The sequence below is a fragment of the Pelodiscus sinensis genome, chromosome 3, assembly GCF_052426305.1.
Source record: "Pelodiscus sinensis isolate ZL-2025 chromosome 3, ASM5242630v1, whole genome shotgun sequence".
In the NCBI taxonomy this organism is placed as follows: domain Eukaryota; kingdom Metazoa; phylum Chordata; order Testudines; family Trionychidae; genus Pelodiscus; species Pelodiscus sinensis.
In genome coordinates, this window is record NC_143054.1 from 78655372 (window position 1) to 78679856 (window position 24485).

At 45.0% G+C, this 24485-nt stretch overlaps 1 protein-coding gene across 2 annotated transcripts in view; it reads right to left on the reverse strand.

Moving 5' to 3' along the window:
• The window catches only part of SCML4 (Scm polycomb group protein like 4), a 132512-nt gene that overhangs the window by 43154 nt on the left and 64873 nt on the right, over window positions 1-24485 (reverse strand). For both annotated transcript variants that reach the window (XM_075923966.2, XM_075923965.2), the window contains exons 4-5: window positions 20777-20977; window positions 16467-16661 (exon numbers count right to left, since the gene is read on the reverse strand). In XM_075923966.2, coding sequence (XP_075780081.1) covers window positions 16467-16661; window positions 20777-20977 — 396 coding nt within the window. The remainder of the gene's footprint in view (window positions 1-16466; window positions 16662-20776; window positions 20978-24485) is intronic.

The window sequence follows — 24485 nt, forward strand, 5'->3', positions numbered from 1 at the left end:
CCTCTAAGGTGCTGCAGGACTATTAGTTGTTTTTTAAGATTTATATTTAACTTACATGTAATTCATCTTGTGATAATTCACATTTAAACCACTTCAAAAGAATGAAAAGAAATTCCAAGAAAATCTTAAAAATCCAAACAAGTTGAAACAAATATAACCATAAGCATAAAATTCTACATCTTACTAGGACCCTAGGTATATTTTATGCTCATTCTGCATGACTGCATTTATGTAAGACATGAATTAAAACACTTGTCTCATGTGTATTTTTATCCATAGTGGATGCTCTCTCATCCATCACGCTCTGGGCACTTACTCTAATCATTTCATCCAAATTCTTTGTTGACACGCTTTGAGTTATGTATTTTAGAAAACAGCTTTAGCTAGTGCCCTTATGAAAGTCCCATTCCATATTTGGTTCCATGTCCTAATTTCAACATTAACAACACTTGGATTCTGCTGTAAATTGTTTTGCACTTGGACCAGGTCACTCACTGCAAGCCATTGCTCTGCAAGTACCATTTGTTCAGTAATGCAAGTCACTCATGTTCCCCCCTCAGTTGTTTTTAGTGGCACTTGTTAACAAGGCTCCAGCCTTCAACTTGTGAAGGATCTTATTCAGAGGGGATGGTTTGTTTTCAAAGTGAGCATGGATGCTGTAACCCAGAGGAGAATGAGAAACGTTTCTTCTTGGGAGGTCAGAGGAATTGGGAATAACTCTATTTCTGGGCATGCATATGAGTTTAATTTCCAAACATAGCTGAGAACTGAAAGTGTTGGCCATTCCTGAATTAAGTAAAAGCAGTCCATTTATTTGTGTCTGAATACTGATAACATCACCAAAGAATTTTTGGAAGCCTTCTCAATGCACCACTGAGTTAGCAAACTTTCAATCATAGGTGTTAGAGATAAAAAATATCTTCTGGGTCAAGTTCCTCTTTGGTGGAACTACATCGTTTTCAGTGAATCTACACCGGGTGAATTTAATCTACTGGGTCACCTCTCCCTTTCCTTACAGTGATGGATTTATTCCATTATACCTTTATTAGTGTTTTGTCCAATTTAATTTTAAAGGTCCCAGACAATGGACCTTTTCGAATTTGCAATGGGAGACTAACAACAACTTAGCAGCTCATTTTATAGGGAATCTATTCTTGATGCTGCATTTTGATTTTCTGTTACTTAACGTCACCTATTACATCCCTTTCCACTTTCAAGAATTCCTCTCTCTCCTTGGCATTTTTGAGGGCTAAGTTGACAAGTAACAAATTACTCAAAATGTGTTGCTCTCTGCTCCTTCACTGAGTTGCCACCTTACATTTTATGTTCAGAAAGTAAATCTATGTATAAAGGTCAATTTCTAGTTCACATAGCTAAAGGGTAATTAATGATTTATCATTGTAACATAAGCCTCCCCCCCATTCTGAAATGCAGTCAATCGGTTCTCAAATGGGGAGAGGTTGTGCAGGGTCTTTTCAGAGCTTCAGGTGGTGAAAAGAAAGAAAATAGCCCGAGAAAGCAAACACTTTCCTCTTTCCCCTACTTCAAACACTGTGGTCAATCCACCCCCTCCCTGCTTGAGTGGTAAGATTAGGCAAATGTTTTATATTAGATTTGGTTGTAGTTGGGTAGCTTGCACAGTACCTTCATTCCCCCCCTTTAAATGTGACAGTAATATTTTATTTATCATTTAAGAGATAATGCTCATGGTAGAGGAATATATGAGGCAATAAATGGCCTTTGCAGGTAATTAAACACTGGAGCCAAGCTGAATCTATTGATAGTTATAAAAGCCATTTATTTTGAGCATACGCTATGGCCATGAGCACCTTTCCCAGTGCATGACAGGAGAAGATTTAACAATCCACAACACTAGAAAGGGAAAACATTGTGGTTTTCATGCCCTTTGTGGGTTTAAAATTTCTGTACAGCTGTTTATTCGGTCTCTTCTATGTTACTTTGAGGATGAGAGTTTCATAATAATTTAAACAGCAATAGTTCCTTAGTTCTTATATGGTGTTCTCCATCCATAGAGCTCACAGGGCTTTACCAAGGGAGGCCAGAATCATTATCCTCATTTGACAAATGAGGACAGAGGCCCAGACACATGAAGGAACTTGCCCCCAATCAGCCAGCAGGCCAGTAGCAGAGCCAGGCACAGACTTCCACAGCAGTGCCCTTTCCACTTGTGGCCAGACAGCCTGCCTCCATATCATCCATCTTATTTGCCTCTCTGAAGCACAGGGCAGAGAAGGAGCAATAATATCAGCATAGTCTATGCTGGCTCATCTGATCCTGAGAAGCTGAAACACAGATATGTGGAGAGAGAGCAGCTAAGTCAATAAGCTGGCCTCGAGGCTGCGGCTGGCACCTATGTTGATTCGAACACACACAGTCCCAGGAAGAGGAATTTCCCACTGAGAAAACAATGTCCTGTACTTCAAAATTTAATCACCTCAAATCTCTCTTACAAGTGTAAATTAAGTTCACAACTCCCTTGTAAGAACTGGTCTCACAGCAGACAGACCAGCATCAATTGGCATGACAGATAAGAAAGAGAAATACGTGACCCCATGATTATAAAAGTTGGGCCCAGCACACACTCACTTTGAGTGTCATTCTACCCTCTACCTGCTGGTCGGGTTAGGTGTTTGACCTCCCGAGGTTCTATGGGGACGCCCACCTCGTATTTTCGTCTTTCCTAGGAATTGAGGGACCGGCCCTGGCCTGACATGCTGGAGTCGAGAGGCACAGAAGGGGGTAAAAATGGTACCTGGATGTGGTCCTCTGTCTTAAGTGTACACATAGAAAGAGTAAGCTGTTACTTGGTACCATTATTTCTATTTTTCTATCTTTATCTTCTTTGTAACCATTTTTAAGACCTATATTTTGCTAATAGTTAAGAAATAGAGCAATAGCCATTGTAACCATATGATTTATAAGCTTCCTCAAATAAACCTGTAACTGTTTAAGTTTTAACCTGCCTCCTTCAGTTGCTGTAACAGAACCAAGCACAATTTAAAAGAACTTCAGCCGGTCATAAAGGGACAGATATAGGGAGAGCTTGGGCGTTTGGATCTGTGTCACTCCCAGGTGACAGGACCCACTGGGGCATCTTTCAGTCTTTCCTCAAGGCTGCCCGCTGCGAAGGAATTATGAAATTCTAGCAGCTGAAATCTAAGATGTAATAAGCTCTTCCTATATAACGGGGCGTCTGTTGGCCTGCTGGCCACCCTCTGCGATGGGACCCCGGTCCTAGCAGTAAAGGCACGGACGTTAAACCTTTTCTCGGAAACATACACACACACACTGCCCTGACCGTCGGCTGACAGAATTGGCGTAGTCGGCAGGATTGTGCTACTGGTTCACATACAGCAACATGAAGCCTGTCATGATAGACATGGATTTTAGTGGTATAGAGAAAGGGTTTGCCCAGGAAGGCTGGGGCAACCCAAAATGGGATAGAGAAATGTTAGAAAAGGATTGGGGAAATCCTGAGGAGTTGTGGGTACAGTTCTGTAAGTATAGAACTGCCTGCAAGCTAAAGAATGGGACAAAGCCTGAGTCTGTGGAAAGGAGCCACTTTCCATTTAGCAAGGAAAACAGGATCAGGCCCAGGCAAGCAGGCAGAAAAAGGGAAAACAGGATCAGGCACAGACAAGCAGGCAGGTAACAGATAAGATTGAAAGCCTTGTGGTAGAACTGAGAAAAAGGCAGTAAGTACTGGAAATCTAAGTCCTTAAGCATACTTACAAGAGTAATATCTGAAACAAGGCCAGTTTTTATTTTAGAGATAAGAAAGTGTTTTAAGAAAAGAGAATCAGAGAATTTAAACTCTGCAGAGAATGGAGAGCAAATGCAGTTGTGCAAATGCTAAAATGGTGTAGATAGAAAACTGTGGTTTCTTTACAGTCATTCTGAAGGAAAAATGGGCCCTTTTTCCAAAGGAATGTCTGTAAATAATCCAGGCAAATTTGATTCAAATCTGTACATTTGATTAGAGAGACTGCTAAAAGAACTCTAAAGGGAGGGGGTTCTATTGGAACTGAATTACCCCAATGAATAAAAAGGGAATGTAATTGTTGTACAGCTATGTAGAAATAGTGTAAGAAAGGTTCAGAGAGAATGTATGTGTATCTGTGTGTAGATATATATATATAGTGTAAGTAATATGAAGTTTTCAAGGTCCAGTAATCTTGTTTGCAGGTTTAAAACAAATTGGTTTGGTAAGACCATTTTAGTCCAAGTTGTTTAATGAAGGTACAGGAAAACTGTAAGCATAAAGAGAGAGTTATACCCTATGCAAAGTTTAATGTGGCTAAGTAGTGTTGTAAACAAAGATTGCACATTTTCCTGTAAACTATAGAATGAGTAAAACCTGCAAACAAACTAAAATGCTGTGAAAGCTCCAAGAGCCACAACAGGTTGTGATTTCCTTTGTGATGTAAATGCCCTAGCTGGCAGCACAAAGAAGCTTTGCAGGTAATAGAGAACAGAAAGTTCAAATTGTAGCCCTCCAGAAAAGGAAAGAAAAAGGAGGTATTGGTATTACTATTTTAGTCCCAATAAGAGGTTGGGTATACTAGGAAAAGTTTAAATGTAAGCAGTCTTTTAAGAAGGCAGAGAGAAGACTGAGACAATTGGCATTTATAAAAGATGTTACCCCTTTTGAACAAAATCTTGCAAAGGTTTGGGCATAGCCCTTGGTCTGATCAAGTGTTAATTGCTGTCCATACAATTTCAGACCTACAAGACAAATTGGCTAACTACTTGTGTATATGTAACCCTCAACTTCAAAGGAGAGGGAAACAGCTGCAGTTTTTGTCTTCTGTGGAAAACCTGTAAAGAGGTGTTCTTCAAAATTGGCTGATACCTCTGCTGCAGAAGTAGAGAGGTAGAAATGCATGTCCCTTAGTACCCAGACAGAGCTAGATTCCCTTAAGGATGGGTGCTGAGAGTTAAAGCAACTCTCAGATTTATTTTTTGTTTTCCTTCCCTCAGGAATATGTTTAAGAAAAGGACCAGGAGGTATGAGGCTTAGTAAACAAGCTCACCCTCCCTTACCAAATTAATAGTAGACAAACCTGTCTCATTGGGAAAAGTCATTTAGCAGGAGTAAGGAAAGTAGAGCAGACATTGGAAAGTTACTAGGAATGAGAAACATTTTCTTTGAAAGGACAAAGCAAGTGATTTGAGGGAATGTGAAGATAAAAGGTGGACTCTGTGGGAGTGTGGAAGGAATTAAGTGATGGTTGTAATATGTGAAGGGAAATCTTGTTTTAAAAATGACACCTTGTTTCTTTGCAGCCTCTTCCTTAAGCACTGTGCAAACGATCTATGCAAAGAAACAATCAAATGTAAACATTTTGTCTATGAACACCTTTGTTAAATCTACAAAGGAAAATTAGGGATTCTACTGAAACTTAATTGGTTAACTGCATAAAGAATGAGCTCTATATATTGTAACTATTTTGTGGATTTCAAATTAACTAGTTTTATTTTGTTTTGGATAATGTCCGCTTGCTTAAAATTGCAAACAGACAAGGCACAAATTGGTTAGTGCTTATGTTGGGCACTCAAAGGACATTTAACTTTCTAGAAACCAAATTATTAGTTTAGAAACTCAAGCTTTGAAACTTAACTGTCTCTTTCAAGGCTGAGTTGATAACACTTTTGGCTTGCTTTTAAATTCAACATTATATGTGAATACAGGCTGCCTGGCTATTTCAAAGGAAAGTGGACAGGGAAGGCTGTTGCTGTCTCAGCAGACATATCCACTGCACCCCTGACCACAAACGTAGAAGGAACAGCTCAACTTGCAGAGCTGGCAGCAATCAATTAGCTTGTGAGGCAAGGGCCAGTACCATAGATTGGAATATTGGAAATGGATATACCAGCATGCAACCCCACATGCCTTAAGCATAAGTCATGTGTCCAAAAGAATAATACTCTAGCTGCACAGTTAAATAACCTAGCAGATGCAGCAATACAAATTTTTGCTGCCCAGGTGGATTGGGAACGCCTGTACATTTGGCTACATGAAACCTTGGGACACACAGAAAGCGATGAGCCAGTGCGGTAGGCACATGCCAGGGGGTGGCCTATCACCCACAAACAAGCCATAAACATATAGCAGAAGGACAATGGTTTGCCAGACTAAGAGATGGAAAAGCACTATGGGCAACCTGGCAAGTAGTTTATATTGGTACACTACCCACCAGTAAGCAAGGGTGGAAGTATGTTTTAACTGGAGTGGAAATTGTTTCAGGAATTGGTTTTACTTACTCAACCCCAGTGGCAACAGGGTTGTTTACAGTCATGGGACTAAACAGCTTAATAGCCCTGTCCCAACACCCCAGTTTGGGAACACAAATCCATTCACTGCACTCCTACAAGGGAAAAGGAGTCTGGAACACCAATAACCATTACTGAGGCTTGGATTGTATCCAAGACCGGCGAACCTTATGTTTTATCACAGGAAACTGAGGCAATGACCCCGAACAGTGCTCCAGTGGGATGGATCCCTCCCAATGCTGGTGTGGATCCGGGAAACCACCATGAACTTTTGTATATATATATATACCGCTTGCTGTTGTAGCGCTTGCAACCACTGTTGTTAGTTACAGACTATTGAAATGAGACATGGCACTCCAACTCGCCATGGTCTTCTTCCTCATCCCAACTGCTACTGCTGTACCAGAACACCTGACTTGACTCCTCCACTGGACTGGGAATAGAGTTTGTCCCTCTCAGCCCAAATGACTGGTGAAACAAGAGTGACATCTTCAGATGGGGACCGGTATGGTTCGATGACAGCGACTACCGCAGTCCTCAAAATAACTTTGGGGGGAGGCAAGGGAAGTGGCAACAAACGGTATGGGATAAGACATGCTGTAACTAAGAATGTAAATAACTCATGGCTAAATTGGTTAGCCCAACAGCTAGAACTTTCCTTAACTCCTTTCCTACACTCTATTATGACCACTGTTTTAATTGTTTTGATTGTTGTACTCCTTTTCTGCATAACCCTATGTATTGTGCAATGCCTAGATAATTGTGCAATGCCTAGATAATGTAGCTATCTCTTGTATGCACATTTGATACACAGCACCAGGAAAGATCCCTAGTCAATTCCTAGATCCTAAACCCTCTAATCAGGCCATTGGGTACTTTTAAATTCCTCCAAGGTGGGCAAGAGGCACTGGCAAGCCACCATCTTGCATTCCTGGGATGTGGTATGTCGTATCAGGGGGTGGAATGTGGCCAGACAGCCTGCCTCCATATCATCCATCTTATTTGCCTCTCTGAAGCACAGGGCAGAGAAGGAGCAATAATATCAGCATAGTCTATGCTGGCTCATCTGATCCTGAGAAGCTGAAACACAGATATGTGGAGAGAGAGCAGCTAAGTCAATAAGCTGGCCTCGAGGCTGCGGCTGGCACCTATGTTGATTCGAACACACACAGTCCCAGGAAGAGGAATTTCCCACTGAGAAAACAATGTCCTGTACTTCAAAATTTAATCACCTCAAATCTCTCTTACAAGTGTAAATTAAGTTCACAACTCCCTTGTAAGAACTGGTCTCACAGCAGACAGACCAGCATCAATTGGCATGACAGATAAGAAAGAGAAATACGTGACCCCATGATTATAAAAGTTGGGCCCAGCACACACTCACTTTGAGTGTCATTCTACCCTCTACCTGCTGGTCGGGTTAGGTGTTTGACCTCCCGAGGTTCTATGGGGACGCCCACCTCGTATTTTCGTCTTTCCTAGGAATTGAGGGACCGGCCCTGGCCTGACATGCTGGAGTCGAGAGGCACAGAAGGGGGTAAAAATGGTACCTGGATGTGGTCCTCTGTCTTAAGTGTACACATAGAAAGAGTAAGCTGTTACTTGGTACCATTATTTCTATTTTTCTATCTTTATCTTCTTTGTAACCATTTTTAAGACCTATATTTTGCTAATAGTTAAGAAATAGAGCAATAGCCATTGTAACCATATGATTTATAAGCTTCCTCAAATAAACCTGTAACTGTTTAAGTTTTAACCTGCCTCCTTCAGTTGCTGTAACAGAACCAAGCACAATTTAAAAGAACTTCAGCCGGTCATAAAGGGACAGATATAGGGAGAGCTTGGGCGTTTGGATCTGTGTCACTCCCAGGTGACAGGACCCACTGGGGCATCTTTCAGTCTTTCCTCAAGGCTGCCCGCTGCGAAGGAATTATGAAATTCTAGCAGCTGAAATCTAAGATGTAATAAGCTCTTCCTATATAACGGGGCGTCTGTTGGCCTGCTGGCCACCCTCTGCGATGGGACCCCGGTCCTAGCAGTAAAGGCACGGACGTTAAACCTTTTCTCGGAAACATACACACACACACTGCCCTGACCGTCGGCTGACACCACTGGACCACACAACTACTTTGATTGCTACAGCACTTTCTGTGCAAGCCTCACAGTGTGTTTACAAAGAGAGGAGCACTCCGTCCCCTTCCACTGAAAGACCTTTGCAGGGGAACTGGTGTGGTTCTGCTAGTGACTGGATGCACAATATAGGGTGTGTGAACAGCCCTTTGTGGCAGCGTGGCGGGGTTCCCCCGTCTCCTGCCCCCCCCCCCTTAGTGGCACAAAGCGACTCCACCAGCCAGTACAATAGAGGGAGTTTATTGCTTCTGCAGGATACAGCACAGCATAGATGTAATCCGGTTACAGGGCCAGGCCTAGGATACCTCAGCCCCCCTTGAGATGGGGGAGACTGGGCCTCTAAATCCCAGGCCCTTGCTTAGGCTGCTTCCTCCATGATTCCAGACAGAAACTAAAACTCTCTTCCAGCCCTGCCCCCCAGCCAGGTGCTGGTCTCCACCCTCCTTCCTTTGTCTCCCTCCCTGGGAGGCTGAGCCTGGGTATCTGGGTTAATACACATTTGGGAGAGTCAGTGAGAATTTTCCATCACAGCGCAGGGGGACCCCGGGTCACAGAGCAGACAGCCCCCCCATTACGTCACACCCTTGCACAGTACAGATCCCTGCTCCACAGCTATTTTTCCAGAGCATCAGCATGGTCAGGACTGGGAAACTGGAAGATTCACTGTTCTCAGGTCTGCCTATCTCTTATTGGGGGAGGGGCAGTGGTGGAGAAGAATCAGTGGTGGCCACTCCAGCCATTGGGTGAAACAAGGACTTATCTCTCATCCCTCATCTAAGGGGTGCAGTAACCCCTGGGATTGAACACAACAGTTGTTTGAGATCACAGTAAGACACAAGACAAAAAGGGGCAAACAAATAAAATACACAGCTGAAACTGAAGGGGTAATTTCAGGAAGCCAAACACAGCTGGCAGGTTTGAAAGGGGCTGGGAGGATTAATGCTCCAGATTTTATTAAAGGTGCCTCTGGAAGATCAATGAGCACATGCAATTCAAAAGATTGCACCTCTGGAAAGCCCATGCTGTTCAACATTGCATGGGGCGGGCAGGGGACAGGGACAAGGGCAGGAAATTGACACCTATTTCACCAGCTGTGGGACTTATTATTATTTGTATTGCAATAGTATCTGTGAGGCTTGACAGAGCTAGAACCGAGGTTTGCTAGTCCTTGGGCAACAGCTGTAAGCCACTTCTTGATAAGTCTGGGGCTATGTCTACATAGCAGTGTTATTTTGGAATAACTGGCATTACTCCAAAATAACACAGTCCGGCTGTGTCTACACTGCACCCCTTTTCCGGAAAAGGGATGCAGATTAGACAAGTCGGAATTGCAAATGCAGTGGGGGATTTAAATATCCCCCGCTGCATTTGCATGAATATGGCTGCCGCTTTTTTCCGGCTTGGGGCTTTGCCGGAGAAAAGCGCCAGTCTAGACAGGATCTTTCGGAAAATAAAGCCTTTTCCAAAAGGTCCCTTATTCCTCTTAAATTCAGGAATAAGGGATCTTCTGGAAAAGGCTTTATTTTCGAAAGATCCCGTCTAGACTGCATTTGCAATTCCGACTTGTCTAATCTGCATCCCTTTTCCGGAAACAGGGTGCAGTGTAGACACAGCCCCTATGTCTACACAGCAAGCAGTTATTTCAACATAATGACAAAATGGAGGACTTCTTACTCCAATTCCTGTCACACTCATTTTACGAGGCGTAAGGGAAGTCAGAGGAAGAGTGCTCTAACTCAAACTTCCTGCTGTGTAGACAGCACCAAAAGCCGAAATAAGCTATTTCAACTTAAGCTTCGCAATGGACGTAGCTCGAGTTGCGGAGCTTATTTTGGCTTTACCCCTGCTGCGTAGACATGCCCTAGCAGTGCAGGGATCGACAGGTCAAGAGCCTTGTGGGCCCATGCTCCCCAAAAAGGACCTGACTGGAAGTGCTCCTGGGCTCCTGGGTTGGTCCAAGTGCACTACTTAAGCCTGGGGAGGTTACCAGGAGGTTGTCTGTGCAACTAGGTGAACCCCTGGCTAGCTGCTGTCACAGACCCTACTCCTTTGCCTTGTTGCTGGCCCCTGGTTTCCATGTCAGCTCTATTGCTTGGCTCTGGTTCTGGCTCTCAGTGCTAGTTCTGGGCTCCAAACTCCGGCTCCACCCACCCAGTCTGACTGTTCACCACGGTTCCCGCTAATTTTTTCCATCCATGTACAGAATACTTTTTCACATGCACCAAGACATGTGCGAATGTGCACCACCATTCGAAACAAAACCTAGCTATGGGCGCTCTGCTCATCAGCTGGGCAGCATTTATACTTCTCGGCTACGTCTACACTGGCCCCTCTTCCGGAAGGGGCATGTAAATTTCAAGAGTCGTCGTAGGGAAATCCGCGGGGGATTTAAATATCCCCCGCGGCATTTAAATAAAAATGTCCGCCGCTTTTTTCCGGCTTTTAAAAAAGCCGGAAAAGAGCGTCTAGACTGGCCCCGATCCTCCGGAAAAAGCGCCCTTTTCCGGAGGGTCTTATTCTTACTTCAAAGTAAGAATAAGAGCCTCCGGAAAAGGGCACTTTTTCCGGAGGATCGGGGCCAGTCTAGACGCTCTTTTCCGGCTTTTTTAAAAGCCGGAAAAAAGCGGCGGACATTTTTATTTAAATGCCGCGGGGGATATTTAAATCCCCCGCGGATTTCCCTACGACGACTCTTGAAATTTACATGCCCCTTACGGAAGAGGGGCCAGTGTAGACGTAGCCGAGCTCCTGAGTGGCCGCACAAGCACACAGCTTATAGTGAACACGGCTGCTCACACCCTATTTGTGGGAGAGCCTCATTTGGCTAGGCTCTCTACACACAGAAGGACATGATCTCTGCCTCAATGCCTCACATTCTAATTCCCGAGGCAACAAAGGGTCATATCTAGCAGTGTGGCTTATGAAGAAAATGTGGGTAGCAATGCTGAGAATAGGCACCTGGGCTAGCTATGAATAGAGCATCCTGAGTCTGAATTCTCAGACATTGAAAACATTGTACATTATATATGTTTAAATAAATATATCAGTAATTCCCACCAGGCCTTTATGTAGCCATTAGCATTTGGCAGCTGACTGTGTGTATAAGTGAATAATACCTCAAGAGCAAGGTTGAAAAGTGACCACTGCATGATGTCAATGGATTAATATGTCTGGATCCAACAGCTGATTCTCCTCTCACTTCTGCCGGTGTAAATCAAGAATTAAGTCCCTGAGGTCACTACATATGTTAAATTCATTTGCACACAGAGGCAAAAAGGCACAGGCCATTTTTAAAGAGTGACCGTTTAGATTCCAAACCAAAGAGCAAAAACCATGGAAAAACGTTGGCACTTTGGCAATGTCCTATGGCATTTTATTATGGGAATCTCACCTTCAGTGTGAAATTCACACAGGTTTACAGGGCCTCACACAATCTCCCTGCTCTAAAGACAAGGCATTTTGATGAGGAGTGCATAGGGAGCTACGACAGATGAGGCTACGGAGGAGAGGGGAAATTGGGGTCTGTAATGCACATAACAGAGCAAGGCTCTGTGCTGACCCTGCTGCACAGAGGCAAAAGTCTTGGTTAGTAGCTGATCAGAGGAAGAGTCATAAGACACATATGTGCACAAATGCAGCAGGTCAAGTTCTGCTCCTACTTACACCAGGGTAACTTTGGAATTCTTCTACTGATGGCAAGGGAGTGATTGAGGACGGATGTTGCTGTAAGTGGGAATAGTAGATGGTCAATTGGCTTTGTAGGTGTCACATCAAGGGGCTGGGGGTCACTTATCCAGTTCATAGACTGGAGTAGCAAATGCATTCTCTGGCTAAGGGTTGATGGGGTATGCATCACCACCCCAAGTGTACCTCCCACACATTATGGGCTTTATGTGGGTAAAGGCAATTTCTCATTAATTGCTTTTATGTGTTTTATGAACCTGGACAATCATCTTGTGGATGAGTTTTCAAAACCAATAATAACTGACTGTAGCAACGAATGATACACTGGTATTTATACAGCACAGTACGTGCTACCTCATTCATTCAAATGTTGACTTAACCGAAGCACAATAACAGCATCGTGTACCATGAATCGATTGCTCAGTTTAACAACAATCCTCTGTGTGCCAAGGTTTCACTGTATCTCCTGGCACGTAAAGGTGAATGGGACTGGGCTGCAGTTCCATAGGAAAGTAACCTTTTCACTTATAACAATGACAGCACATGCTGGCACTGTATGGATTCCTTATGCTCTCAAGTGACAACAGAATCCCTTCAGTGACTCATCATTGTTCACCTAACCCACAGAGCCTGATCTTCAACCATGGCATTTGCAAAGGGCATAGCCTGGCTAGAATAGATTCTGCCACCCGCACTCGGGTTGAGTACTGTATTACCAAGAAATCAATGGGACCAGAAGCACAGTTAACTGCTAGTCAAAGTGAGTAAAGATGGCAGACTCTGGCTCACAATTCATCCGTCAGAACAGAGCCTGTGCTAGGCATAAGCAAACTAAGCAATGGCTGAGGGACCCAAGAAGATCCAGAGATCCTCCTATTAATTATTAGTATGTGTTGTGTTGTGTCTAGCACTGGCACCATGACCAGACTAAATACAACAAATCTCTTTCTTGGTACTGGCTGTCCAAACCCCCAAAACATTACCCCTGAATGCCTAAGGAAAAAAATATTAGAGAAACAAAACAACCTGTTATAATCAACCCTAACGTTACACTGGAGTCGAATACTCCTCCGACGACATCACTACTCTTCACGTCTGCAGTACAAATTTTGTAGCGGGGTGGAGGACAGGGGGGACAATGTTTCTTCTGAGCCGCTCACTTCTAAAGGGCTGCGAGTGATTCATGTGAAGCTGATATTAGCCATTCCAAAGTAATAGCACTAGGTTGATGTATAATAGTGCTATGCTCTGTCAGATTCGCGTGTCGCATGGCAAGCACCTGACTTAATGTGACTGCCGATGAAAAATGAAGGTGGTGGAACAGTCATTGGTGATAGAGCCTCTCACCTCTCATTCACTGGTTCCTATCCAGGCTCTTAGGCCGTGTCCAGACTCAGGGGTTTTTTCGGGAAAAGTTCCTCTTTCGAAAGAAGGCGTTCTTCAATGTAAATAGGGCTTCTTCAAAAGAGAGCATCCAGACTCGCTGGGTGCTCTCTTTCGAAAAAGCGGATTGCTCTTTCGAAAGATCCGCCTGCAGTCTAGACGCGATCTTTCGAAAGAGGCTCTTTCGAAAGATGCTTTCGAAAGAGCCTCTTTTGAAAGAAGCCTGCAGTCTAGACATAGCCTTAGTGACAGAGTCTTGGTGTCTCTTCTTCATGAAATGAGAGGGCTGACTAAGTCCAGTTCCCGGTAGACAGCACTCCACATTACAAACACCAGCACCACAACCAGACTCCCTTTGTGACAGTCTAAGCAGAGAGGCTAAGGACTGCATGGACACGAGAGACTCCCCCGTGGGTTGGTGCCTCCGAGCCAGAAGCAGTGATTTGTTTGGGCCATTACGGGGAAACCTCACTCTGCTGCAGCCCAGCCAGCTCGGTAGCTAATGCTAAGCATTTGTTTCCCTGTTCTGTTCACCTGGCATCTTTCAGATGCATTAACTCACTTTAATAACGAAAGGAAAAATCCTGTTAGTGACGGAGCAACGATGGATGGCCTGCCCCCAACGGTCTAACAGATCATTAGAGGAGATGATAGAAGATCACTACAGGATTCTCATTGCAAAATTCACTGAGGTTGATAGTCATGTGAGGAAACTACTTTTGAACAAACTGAGATTTGGAACTGTGGCTTCCAGGGGATTTTCGATGCTGCCTTTTGACATGTTATGACATTTGCACAAGGTGAAGTATCAGAATCAGCTTGTAATTGACACTCAATTTAATCATAAGTGTAAGTGGTGCAGGACAAGAGCCTGTATGAAACAGAAATTCTTCCTCCTCGTGGGGCTATTCACTCAGAGCAGCCTCATGATCTACTCAGCAGTCAGAATGTGCAGACAGCTTCTGAAGTGATGCTCTTCATTGACTGCCAATTGAGCACTAAGGCCAACGCAAGTTCAGGGTGAAAAATGGTACTATAAATAATCTGTCAGTGACAGCAGATTATGGCCACGGTGTTTTATCAGTCATTTAGAATAAGAGATCCTCTAAGATGGCAGGCCAAAAGTCTCAAACTGGATGCCTAATGTTCAGGCTTGTGTTTAAAAGCAGCCTCATGTACAGAGGAGCTGAGAACTTCAGCTCCCATTGATTTCCCACCTACCCTACTCTCATCATTGTAGCCTACACTTTGCTGTATATTGCTTTTCCTCCATTGGTGTGTAAATGACACTCGTTTAACATACCCACTGACTCTTTGCATTTATATTCCCTTACAACGTGCACTTGATTTCTATGCCTGATGTGTCATTTATGCTGCCATTAAATTTGGCTCAGAGTCACCAATGGGAGATGCCCCTGCCTCCAGCAGGTCTCAGATTGTTACCTGGGGCTCATAACTAGTGGAACTAGTCTCTGTGGCCAAGCTGAAATGAGGAGTAATGGTAGTTCGGACTAGGAAGCCTAGTCCGAACTACCTAGTCCGTGCCGCATGTGGCCGTGCGGCACGGAGTCCGCACTAGCGGACATTTAAAAATGGCGGCGCCTGGCAAGATGCGAATGAAGCCCGGGAAATTCAAATCCCGGGCTTCATTTGCAACTCCAGTTGCCTACATTACCACCCTAGTTCAAACTAGGGTGGTAGTGTAGACATACCCTTAGTTATTCTGAAATAACACTGCTCTGTATACGTGCCCTATGAGACTTATCTTCTGGATGAGCACTGAAAGGATGACCTTTAATTCTACGGGGGGGTGTGTGCAGGAGTCCAGGCAGGGGATGAGCGGCTCAGGGCAGGAGGTGGGGGTGCAGGAGTCAGTGGAGTGCAGAAGTCATGGCAAGGGGGATGGGAGTTGTGGGGAGGCTCTGGGGAAAGGGTGGGAGCTCAGTGCAAGGGGTGGGTGTGGCCAGCAGCTGCTCCCCAGGGCCATCCCAGAGTGATGGGGGCCACACTGCCTGGCCAATGGCTGCTCCCTGGGCCTGTGGTATATCACAGACTTCCTTTCCGTTTGATGAAAAACGGTTGCATTCCAGGTACATCCCGTTGTCCTGACAGAACCAAACCCTGACCTCGCTTTAAGTTATGATAAGAGGAAGCTACCTACCAAATGTGGTGGTCCTAGCTCTTATCTAAACCCTGTCCACATTGCAGCCTTCATCTTTGCTTCCATCTACAAAGCTGCACTCACTGGCTATTATCCGTTCAAAAAACCCTAGTGGTACACAATACTGAATTACAGATCATTTCCACTGCTCACCCAAAACATTGCAGCCTGGCATGTAGTACCGGGTAGACCACGTTCTTTCAAGAATCCGTTGCAAAACAAAGTGATTGCAAGAAGAAACACTCACATAGCTAAATGTTGGAACTTAATATGCCAGAGTATACAGAATTAATTGTGGTTATTTCTTATTTGCATCACAGTAACACCCAGGCGCCCAAGTTTGGAATGGGGCTCTACTGTGCTAGGCACTGCACAAACACATAATAAGAAACCATCTCAGCTCAAAGAGCTGATCCTTGAAATGAAGACAAGAAGCTACTGACAGGTGTAACAATCAGAGACAACAGCACAAGAATTATGAAGCAGAATACAGGTAGAAAACAAATGGTAGCTGGTATCAGGTCCCTGAGGGTTTTTTTAAAATAAAAATAAAAAGTGAATACATGATGCAGATAACTGTAGTCCCTACTGCCCATCATCCCAGCCATGGATTTGGTGCCATGGAGAACCAAGTATACTAGAAATGAACTCATGGTCTGACTATCTGAAGCTTTGCTGTATAGCAAGCTGCTTCCTTTGCTAGGGAAATGGCCCTAGAAGAGAACCAGCAATCCATTAGGAAACCCAGGACTCTGTTAGCCTCATTTTCATTGGTCCTCATCACATCTTTAACAGTAGCTGAATCAAAACCCACCTGACTCCAGCCTTCCATTCTCATACTGCTCCAGGTTTTCCAAGGCATTGCTGTAGGGTGGGAAAGGCTGATTACTGAAGAGATTGTCACACAGTAGGCTGCGGCAAAGCTTCTTGAGGAAGCGCAGGACATAGCCAATACTGTTCACTACGGGCAGGCTCAGGAGGTGCTGCTTCCCGTCAAAAGAAGCAGAAACTGGAAAGCAAGAGAGAACAATTCAGTACACTCCACAGTGCACAGGAGCAAAACAGCTGGAGAATCTTTTTAATGGATAATGAAAATGGCTCTATGGAACGCTTGTTTTGGTGGCACAGAATAGTTCCCATAGAGAGGGATCCAAACCACAACCCTAGATCCAGATACTTCAGGGGAACTTCGGGGGATTTTTCAGCTGGCCCTGACCTCTGTAATGGCCTAAACTCCTAGCTTAGTCTTGCCAGGACTTTGATGAAGATCAGATCTGAAAATGATCTTTGTGTGCTTGAAGTAGCAGAAAGTGTGTATGCAGGGGGTGGGGAGTGATTGGGAAGCATATGAAGAAAATATTTATGTAAAGCGTTAGGCTGGAAGGAGAAGTCGACACCCTGAAATGATATTGGAGTCTCACTCAACTTCTTGTGAGAAGGAGGCAAGTGGGTGGTGAGGAAATGGGAAGCACTTTCTGGATAAGTGATAAGTCTCCTAGGGTATGTCTACACTACAGCACTAATTCAAACTAACAATTTGAATTAGTTCATTCTAACTAAGCTAATTCGAACTAGTGTATCTAGACCTAAAAACTAGTTTGAATTAGTGTTTTGCTAATTCAAACTAGCATGTCCACACTGAGTGGACCCTGAACCGAAGTTAAGGCTGGCCGGAAGCAGTGCCGGCAGGGCATCAGGTTAGGACTTAGAGCATGGAGTTGCTGTATCAGGCTAGCCGAGGGCTGTGCTTAAAGGGACCCGACCCCCAACCCGGACAGACAGTTCTCAGAGTTACCCACTTACTTGTGTACCTCAATCAGGGACAGCAAAGCAGTCCTGACTTGGAGTGCCCTGAGTGCCCACACTCAGCACATCACAGCACTCGGCCATCAGCCCTGCTGCACTTGCCTCAGGCTGCCATCCGGGGGGGTCACTCGGGGGGGGCTGCAGGAGAGCTTCCAGCCCGAGGAGCCTGCAGAGCCACTCCAGTCCTCCCCATCGGGGGCTCGTACCCCATTCCTCTCTCACCTCCTTCCACTTACTCCTCCCTAGCCCCCCTTCCTGATGTAAAAAATAAAGGATACGTGTGTTCAAAAATAGAAACTCTTTTTATTTAACAAAACCGGGGGTGGAGGGAGACTAACCTCTGGGGAGACTGGGAAAAGGAGGTGGAAGAGGGGAAGAGAGAGGGTGGGAGAGGGGAGGGAGAAACCTGGGAGGAGGGAGCTGGAAGGGGGAAGCCAGGGGAAAAAGGAGGAGGGGAAGTATCAAACTATGGTACACCATATCTTCAGTACTATGTACAGATGTGATCTCTGCACCCCAGAAAAGATATTTTGGCCTTGGAAAGGGTTCCGAAAAGGGCAACTAAAATGATCAGGGGTTTGGAACAGGTCCCATATGAAGAGAGGCTAAAAAGACTGGGACTTTTCAGCTTAGAAAAGAGGAGACGGAGGGGGGAATATGATAGAGGTCTATAAAATCATGAGTGGTGTGGAAGGGTGCATAAAGAAAAGTTCTTCATTAGTTCCCATAATAGAAGGACTAGAGGACACCAAATGAAATGAATGGGTAGCAGGCTTCAAACTAATAAAAGAAAGTTCTTCTTCAAAAAGCAAATAGTCAACCTGTAGAACTCCTTGCCACAGGAGGCTGTGAAGGTTAGAACTATAACCGAATTTAAAGAGAAGTTAGATAAAGTCATGGAGGTTGGGTCCATGGAGTGCTATTAGCCAGGGGGTAGAAATGGTGTCCCTGGCCTCTGTTTGTGGAAGGCTGGAGATGGATGGCACGAGACAAATGGCTTGGTCATTGTCTTCGGTCCATCCCCTCCAGGGTACCTAGTGTTGGCCGCTGTCGGCAGACAGGCTACTGGGCTAGATGGACCTTTGGTCTGACCCAGTATGGCCGTTCTTATGTTCTAAGCTCAGGGCTCAGGGTCGGGAGTCTCACTGGACCACCTTGATTTTCATGCAAACCTGCTCCTGGGTTTGCATGTGGCCTTTGGTGGCCAAGCTGGCAGCTATCCTGCCCTAGACGGCCACTTTCCTGTGCCTAGTGCGGAGGTCGTGGACGTTGGAGGCCTCCCCCCAAACCTGGATGAGGTCCACGATCTCTGCATTAGACCAGGTGGGCGCCCACCTCTTGCAGCCCCGGGCAGGCTCCTGGGAGCTGCCAGCCTGATCCCGGGAAGAGGCGGATGGATGGGTGGTAGCGGGTGGCTGGCTCGTGCTGTGCCAGGTGCAGGGTCTGCTGGCTGGGTGCTGGCAGGCTTGCACCTGGCACGGGCACTGTAGCCAGAGCATGCCCCTTTAAGGGCTCTGGGGCTGGGAGGGGGACAGAAGAGATTCCCTGGTTGTGCCCAGAGTGGCCACCAGGGCAAAATGGGAAGGGCTAGCCTCCCACTAGTGGCTACACAGCCCTTAATTCAAACTACTTAATTCGAACTAGGCGTTAGTTCTCGTAGAATGAGGTTTACCTAGTTCGAATTAAGCGCTCCGCTAGTTTGAATTAAGTTCGAACTAGCGGTTTGTATGTGTAGTGCCTATTAAAGTTAATTCGAACTAACGGCTGTTAGTTCAAATTAATTTTGTAGTGTAGATATACCCTTTGATTCAGGAAGTTCATCTGCTGAGGTAGCTCCAAGGAAAGGGTGAAGGTTCCCATACTGCATCCTGCTGGAACAACTCATGTTCCTCTGTTTGTTGGATGCTTCTTATTGGGGATGGGAGACTATGGGCTACGTGCTTTGTGGGTGTAAATCGTGTAACTCCATACACTTCAGTGGTGCTGTGTCAAGTCATGTCAGTTGAGGTTCTGACCCAGTATAATCTGACCCAGAAATAGCTGCAATGTCATTTGTTCCTGACGATCACGCTAATCCCTTGCCTGTTGCTGCTGGGAGGGAGGGGAGGCAAAAAAATCGGAATAAGGTTTCCAGCTTTGGTGCTTGAGTTTGATTCTAATCAGCAGGCCAATTAATTTTTCAGTCCTGATCAATGGGGCAATACACCCAGTAATATTAATGAGACCCATACTCATGCAAATAGAGAAGAATAAATGAATAAGCTGCATCGCTCACCACTGAGCTGTATGTTTTCAGGAATTAATTAAAATAATTTTTCTGAGTGTATCTGGTGTCTTTCAAGGAAGATGTAGCTGGAGTTCGAGTGTCCGAAGGGGAAACAAAAGGAGTCAAGATCAATCACCAGGTGCTGCCCAGCAGGACAGAGCTATGCGTCAACAAAGCAGAGCGTCTCAGTGATAGGGCAAAGCTGGGGTGGTCCTTGCTAAGCAGGTTGAACTGGATCCTGAGTGATTCCATCCTTATTGCTTGCTTTCAGCTTACTATCATCAGGAGCTGATTTGTAAATTATTATTTTCATTGCATTCGTTTATTCCAAAGCAACAACCCAAACCTCCTGCTCTATAAAAAATATTCATGCTAAGCTTCACTTCACTGTGAGAGCAGATCTGCTTATGGATTGTACACAGACAGCAATCTTGGACCATTGAGGTCAATGGGAGTTTTACCTAGGAGTAGTATTTGACCTGCTTGTACTGCATATAATTTACGCAAATGGATAATGTTGTGTGTAACTATACAATTCAATTTAAACATCCCATGTTAGGGCAATCCTTTTGTTTCCTCAGTACTGCTTCTTTTCCTGCTGTTTGATTAAACATTTTTTTAAAAACCCCAAACCCTTGAAACAGGAAAAATGTTAGAAGAAAAGAAGAAACTAATTTAGAAATCAGATAGAACATTAAAGTGCTTTTGATCATATTTAATTTTTATTGGCTGCTTTGTAGGCCCAAACAAATGACATTTTCCAACACAATGATGGGTTTGGTCAATAACAAGAACACTAGGCTGTGTAATCAGTTAATAGCATACAAAAAATAGCTACTGTAGTAGCCTTTTGTGCCAATATACTATATACCGGGGGCCTAATTGTAATCTCAAACCTGTACAATTCCACTGACTCCAACAGAATAATTCCTAACTTCATTGTAGCTGGCACAATGAGCTGGATAACGCTGATATGACCGTGAGATTTAAAAGAAAGGTTATGATATGATAGCACTTTCAGATTTATTGTAAAGCCTTTTAAAATGTTTTACCTGACACCATCTCGCCTCCATAGCCCTGCTTGACAAGCGAGAAGACAGTCTTTTGCTGGTGTGCACAGTCAATGCAAGCCTGAACTGCCTGCTGTAGGACCATGGAAGGTCTTTCAGGCCCAAAGTGATCTGGAAGCTGCTGCACTTTTTTTCTGTCAAGGTATGGCCCCACGTTAGCCTGTTTGTTGACGTAAATGCAGACTGCAAACACAAAAATCCCAGCGCAATTTTTATTACAAGACACTGACCTGACAACCAACCTTGTTTACTGTTTTGTATAGTTCATGATATTGAATTAAGAGGGTGAAACATCATGATGCACAGTGACACAAATGAGCCGACTAAATTCTGCTGGTTTTGCTCCCATTGAATGAATAGAGCATGCAGAAATAGGCTGTGTATAGGTTTTGATAAGTAATGACAAGATACATGCAATTAAGAAAGTTACTAAAAATTCTATAGATGTCTGCTTGAGAGCAGTCGCTTGCAGTCAGGGGCAGATGACCGTTTTGCGGTGCCCCGGGCAGCATAATTCCGCGGGGCCCCCCCTTTGCCACGGCGCATGCGCAGTGATGCCATGTGCATGCGCAGCGGCGCCACGGCGCATGCGCGGTGCTTTCTGAAACCCAGGGCCCGGGGCAGCCACCCCGTTCGTCCTGCCCTATATCCGCCCCTGCTTGCAGTCCACCACAGTGTGCAGTATGTAAGGATTACAATATTTCCTGAAGTAAAACTAGAGTGCTACGCATATCAGCATATAAAATAAAATAAACTGTAATCCAATGTTCACTTTTTGCATTTAAAAACTACATTTAATATACCTTATTTAGAAATAGTATTTTTAGTCAAATATTTTGAAGCCACTCCTTATTCCAAACTCTGTAAAACATCAAGATAATAAGCCAGTACTGTATGCTACTTGGGACTATGGCCTACTAGTGAATTGCAAATTGCATTTTGTTCTTGAGAACTACTGAGGCCTTGTCTACACTTACCAGCACCGTCAATCTACTTCAGCTACGCAAATAGTGTAGCTGAAGTCAACATATTCACTGTGGCATCTTGCGTGTGGTAAGGTTGGCAGGGGCTGCTCTCCCATTGACGCTGGCTACTCTTCGGCTATGTCTATACTGCGCCCGTTTGGCGCAAGAAATATGCAAATGAGGCGAAGTGTGGAATATCGCAGAACCTGATTTGCATAATTAATTAGGCTCCTTTTTTGCGCAAAAACCCCTCTTGCGCAAAAGCTGTTCTTCCTGAAAAAATGTGGCAGAACAGCTCTTATGCAAGAGGGTTTTTTTGCACAAAAAGGAACCGTGTAGATGGCTCCTTTTTGCGGAAAAGCCTCTTGCACAAAAATGGAGCCTAATTAATTATGCAAATGAGGCACGGCAATATTCACGCTTCACCTCATTTGCGTATTACTTGCGCTGAACAGGCGCAGTGTAGACATAACCTTCTTGTTTGGTGGCGTACCAGCATCAACAGGAGTATGCTCAGAGATTGATTTATAGCGTCTAAGCAAACATGCTAAATCAATGGCTGGGGGATTGATTGTTATAGCCGCGTAGTGTAAACAAGGCCTGAGTCGCACTCAATACTCCAACTTTCCTGATGTGCTCGGCTCTGTCGCTGCACCAGCTCACAGGGGCTGTCACAGACGCCTGAGCTCAGACCCCAGGCGCTTTTATCTGATTGTGTCAGATGACCAGAGACACTGTGAAAAGTTTCTCGCTTAGAGTGAAATTAAGCCCAGAGTTTAGAAGTCCCACGGGAAGGTCCTCCAGACCATTCATGATCTGCAGTGGGGCTGTGCAAGCTAGAGGGTGAGGGCAAGCTAGAGCGTGATCTGTACGCCGGGTCTTGCATACAAGCCTCAGAGAAAGGTGGTTGCTAGGGGTGAGTGCTAGGCAGAGTGTGAGCATAGCTAGGCCCCTGGGGCTGTGTATAAAAATTGCTGTCCTGCAACAGGCACTGGGAGATAAACACCTTGATTCTTTCTGAAGCAGAAGTGAAGAGAACTGCTGCCTGTGCCACCTCCAAGCGCATTAGCAGTCATCGTACCCTGCATTGCCATCCATCCCAAGCCCTCAGAAGCGAAGGCAAAAGGTTGTTCTTGTATTGCAAATGTTAGGAATAGAGGACAATAGTAAAAATATATGACAAGTAACTCCCCAACAGAGGGCACTGCTGGGATTAAAACTGTGTAGGCAGCAGCATGTTGAAATCTTCTGCAGCAGCGTTTGTAAAATGGTTTATAGCATAGTTAAGGGCCCCAGCTACACTAAGACAAGGCTAGCCATGGCCTTGTTTAATCATGCACAAGGTTATCTCAAGGAATCCTGTGGCACCTTATAGACTAACAGATGTATGGGAGCATAAGCTTTCGTGGGCAAAGACCCACTTTGTCAGATACATCTGACGAAGTGGGTCTTTGCTCACGAAAGCTTATGCTCCAATATATCTGTTAGTCTATAAGGTGCCACAGGACTCCTTGTCGCTTTTGCAGATCCAGACTAACACGGCTACCCCTCTGGGATTATCTCAGTTTCAGGGGGACTCTAGACGAGCAGACCTGGGTAAGTGAAAAAGAAGATATATTATAATAACTGGCTGTGTGTGCTAGGGTTGTCCTTTTCCCAACAATATAACATTATCCTCTGACAGAAATCAGATATGTCACAACAAATATTAAACCTAGCGGAGGACACGGTGACAGCTGTGTAATGTTGGGAGTAATGTACAGTTTGCATCACCCTGATGAAAATCTAGTGCTAATGCCAGACTGCACTCTAACGGGAAGGACTCCAGCAATAAATCCTGGGCAAATATGAATATAATAGCAATAATGCTTAACATGACATTGTGCCTTATATCTTCAAAGTGCTGTACACCGAAAGATGCAATGTAGTTAAAAATATAAACAGTGTCTGTGAACTGTGGAAAGCTCTTAGAGTATAGATTTCCTAATCAAGTACAATGTAAGATGTAATACAGTGGTCCCCAAACTTTTAAGAGTGGTGCCTCCTCTTAAACTGTCTATGACCCCTCTTGAGATGGGGCTGACAGCTCCTGGAAGCTGACTCCTGGGCTATGTCTAGACTGCAGGCTTCTTTCGAAAGAGGCTCTTTCGAAAGCATCTTTCGAAAGAGCCTCTTTCGAAAGATCGCGTCTAGACTGCAGGCGGATCTTTCGATAGAGGAAATCCGCTTTTTCGAAAGAGAGCACCCAGCGAGTCTGGATGCTCTCTTTCGAAGACGGCCTCTTTACATTGTAGAACGCCTTCTTTCGAAAGAGGAACTTTCGAAAGAAGGCGTTCTTCCTCGTGAAACGAGGTTTACCGCCATCGAAAGAAAAGCCGCGTTCTTTCGAAATAATTTCGAAAGAACACGGCTTGAGTCTGGACGCAGGGGAAGTTTTTTCGGGAAAAGGCTACTTTTCCCGAAAAAACCCCTGAGTCTGGACACGGCCCTGGAGGGGGAGGGGATGTTGCAGACAAGGACAAGGGGGGCCAAGCTGGAGGCAGGACCAGGGCTGGAAGTGGGGCTAAGGTCAGGTATGGAGCTGTGGCCAAGCCATGTTTGGGAGCTGAGGCTGGGAGCAAGGTCAGGGGTCAGGAGTCAGGGCTGCAGCTGGGGTGAGGGGATGGGCCAGTATAGAGCTGGGAATGCGGCAGGGCTGGTTAGCACTCCCTTCCTATCCCCCATAA